Raw genomic sequence first — 2056 nt, forward strand, 5'->3', positions numbered from 1 at the left:
AAAACAGGGTGATGTGCCCAATGTGACCCGGGTGGGTGATCGGATCACCTGAGCTGAGGTGTGAGTGATGAGAAGGAGCTTGTGATGATCTGGGGGGCAGCCAGGAGACATGGCGGCCAAGGCATAGATCTTGAAGGAAGAACAAGCTCGACAAATTTCAGGCAAAGACAGAACAGTATGGACTGAGAACAATCATACATATTGTAGGAAAGATTAAATAAGATGATGTATGCAAAAGAACACAAAAAACTGCAAAGCGATACCACTGGAAGGCATTATGTGGCAGTGCTAGAATACCTGTGTTATCGCCTACAGAAGGTCATTCTGCATTTCGAAAGGACTATGGTGGGAACTACGTGTTTTAGTTTGCATCTTCCACTTCTAATGAAAAGGGGCGGGATCTACAGAAGCCCTTTCGAAGATAGCACAGCCCCTTGGCGTGAAATAGGGACCCTCACATACCTGGAATCCTATTGAGTGTCACCCAGAAATGTTCATCAGGACTGAAAGTGTCTTTGGACCACTGGAGCAAATCAATAGCCCGTGGGTCATGGAAAACAAAGCTGGTAAACTCTCTTGATAGAGCAACATAGGCAGAACCAAAGTAAATGGTGAGATTATGGGGAGGAGGTGGCTTCAATGCTGTCGTCCTGATGACATAGGAAAGCTCTTTGCCCAGGTGTTCTCGGTGAACATACTTAGTCCGACCAATCGCATGAGCTGGGGGCAGCACCCCTGGGGTAATATTTTTCCCTTTAAACCCTTTCAGGTACTGAATTATCTCCTTGTTGGTTTTCAGGGGGAAATCTTGCCCACAGGTGTTGATCACGTACTTCCAGGGAACCTTCGAGGCGGCCAGGTCTCTCATACAGTTCAGGTCAGCCTGGAGCCTGGAAATGCCCCCATAGACAACTGGTTCCATTTTGGAAGCCAGGAAAGCATTTGGGAAGCAGCTCAGTAATTGTTCCACTGCGTCTTTAAATTCCACTGTGGCTTTCTCATCCACGTGAACGCAGTAGACATTTTGGGGCATGTAAATCGCCCTGAAGAGCCTCACAAAGGTATCAAAATTGTGATGGATAACCATGACATATGCCAAAGGAAATTCCGCTTCTTCTTTAGATAAGGGGGCGGTAATATAGTGGCCGTGGGTGAAGTATTCCTTGCAAGAAGATTTCTCAGATATCATGAGTTTGCTCCTCCACAGGAAAGATGTTTTCCCTTTGATAAAGGTTGTGCAGACTTGAGACAGCATCCAAGTCTCCGAGGTATTTCGCTTCTGAAAGCCTTGCTCACCCCCAAAATTGAACACACAGAAGATGATAAACACAAGGACACTGGAGATAGAAACTATGCAGAAGGGACGCGTCAATGAAGGCATGCCTCAAAGAGGAATGAAATGTCAAAAAACCATCAAAAGCTGAAAGTCCCTTCCCAAACTTACTTTTTGGGGAAAAAAAGTTCCTATTTTGGTACATACTCCAGTAATTCCTACCCTGAAGGAGACGCGGTGAGTTTATTCCGCTTCATCCCGGCAGCCCAGCTGCAGGAGACTCTCTCTCCATGCTGATATTAGAAGCTGAGCCGCCTCGGTCTCTGCCCCTCTCCAACCTCCTTTGTCTAAATCCCAGCTGCAGGTTGCCGAAGCCCAGCCTTTCCTCCCTCCCTCCGGCTGCCTGTTTGCATCTGCTAGCTGTTCTCCTATAGGTCGTGAAAACTCCGGTAACTCTCTTTTTTTTCCCCACCCCCTCTGCAGATTTAGTTTCTCACAGTGTCTTGTCTTTAATTTCCCGTATTTTGCCCCCCTTGTGATTACCATTCAGGGAATTAGCACGGTAAAAGCCAAAGTTGAAATGATGTGTTCTGGCAGACGAGCTGTTTCCGGCTAGCGCCGCTGTTCTCCCTGCCCTCCCCTCCCTGTTGCATGGCAATAATCCACAACCTGTCTCTTCTGCCCGCCCAGAATAGTCCACAGGAGGTGACATAGCCTCCGTTCTCAAACATACTGCTATAATGGAACATGATTAAGGTGACAGCATTTAAAATAAACGGAAAC

General features: G+C 47.1%; 1 protein-coding gene across 1 annotated transcript; it reads right to left on the reverse strand.

Annotated features, from left to right (window-relative positions):
• Positions 1–454: 454 nt before the first annotated feature.
• On the reverse strand, positions 455–1381 carry LOC101355931 (N-acetyllactosaminide beta-1,6-N-acetylglucosaminyl-transferase-like). Its single transcript, XM_012559754.1, has one exon. The coding sequence runs from the start codon at positions 1379–1381 to the stop codon at positions 455–457; it is 927 nt and encodes a 308-aa protein (XP_012415208.1).
• Between the last annotated feature and the right edge of the window lie 675 nt (positions 1382–2056).

The sequence above is a fragment of the Trichechus manatus genome, unplaced genomic scaffold, assembly GCF_000243295.1.
Source record: "Trichechus manatus latirostris isolate Lorelei unplaced genomic scaffold, TriManLat1.0 scaffold00301, whole genome shotgun sequence".
Classification (NCBI taxonomy): domain Eukaryota; kingdom Metazoa; phylum Chordata; class Mammalia; order Sirenia; family Trichechidae; genus Trichechus; species Trichechus manatus.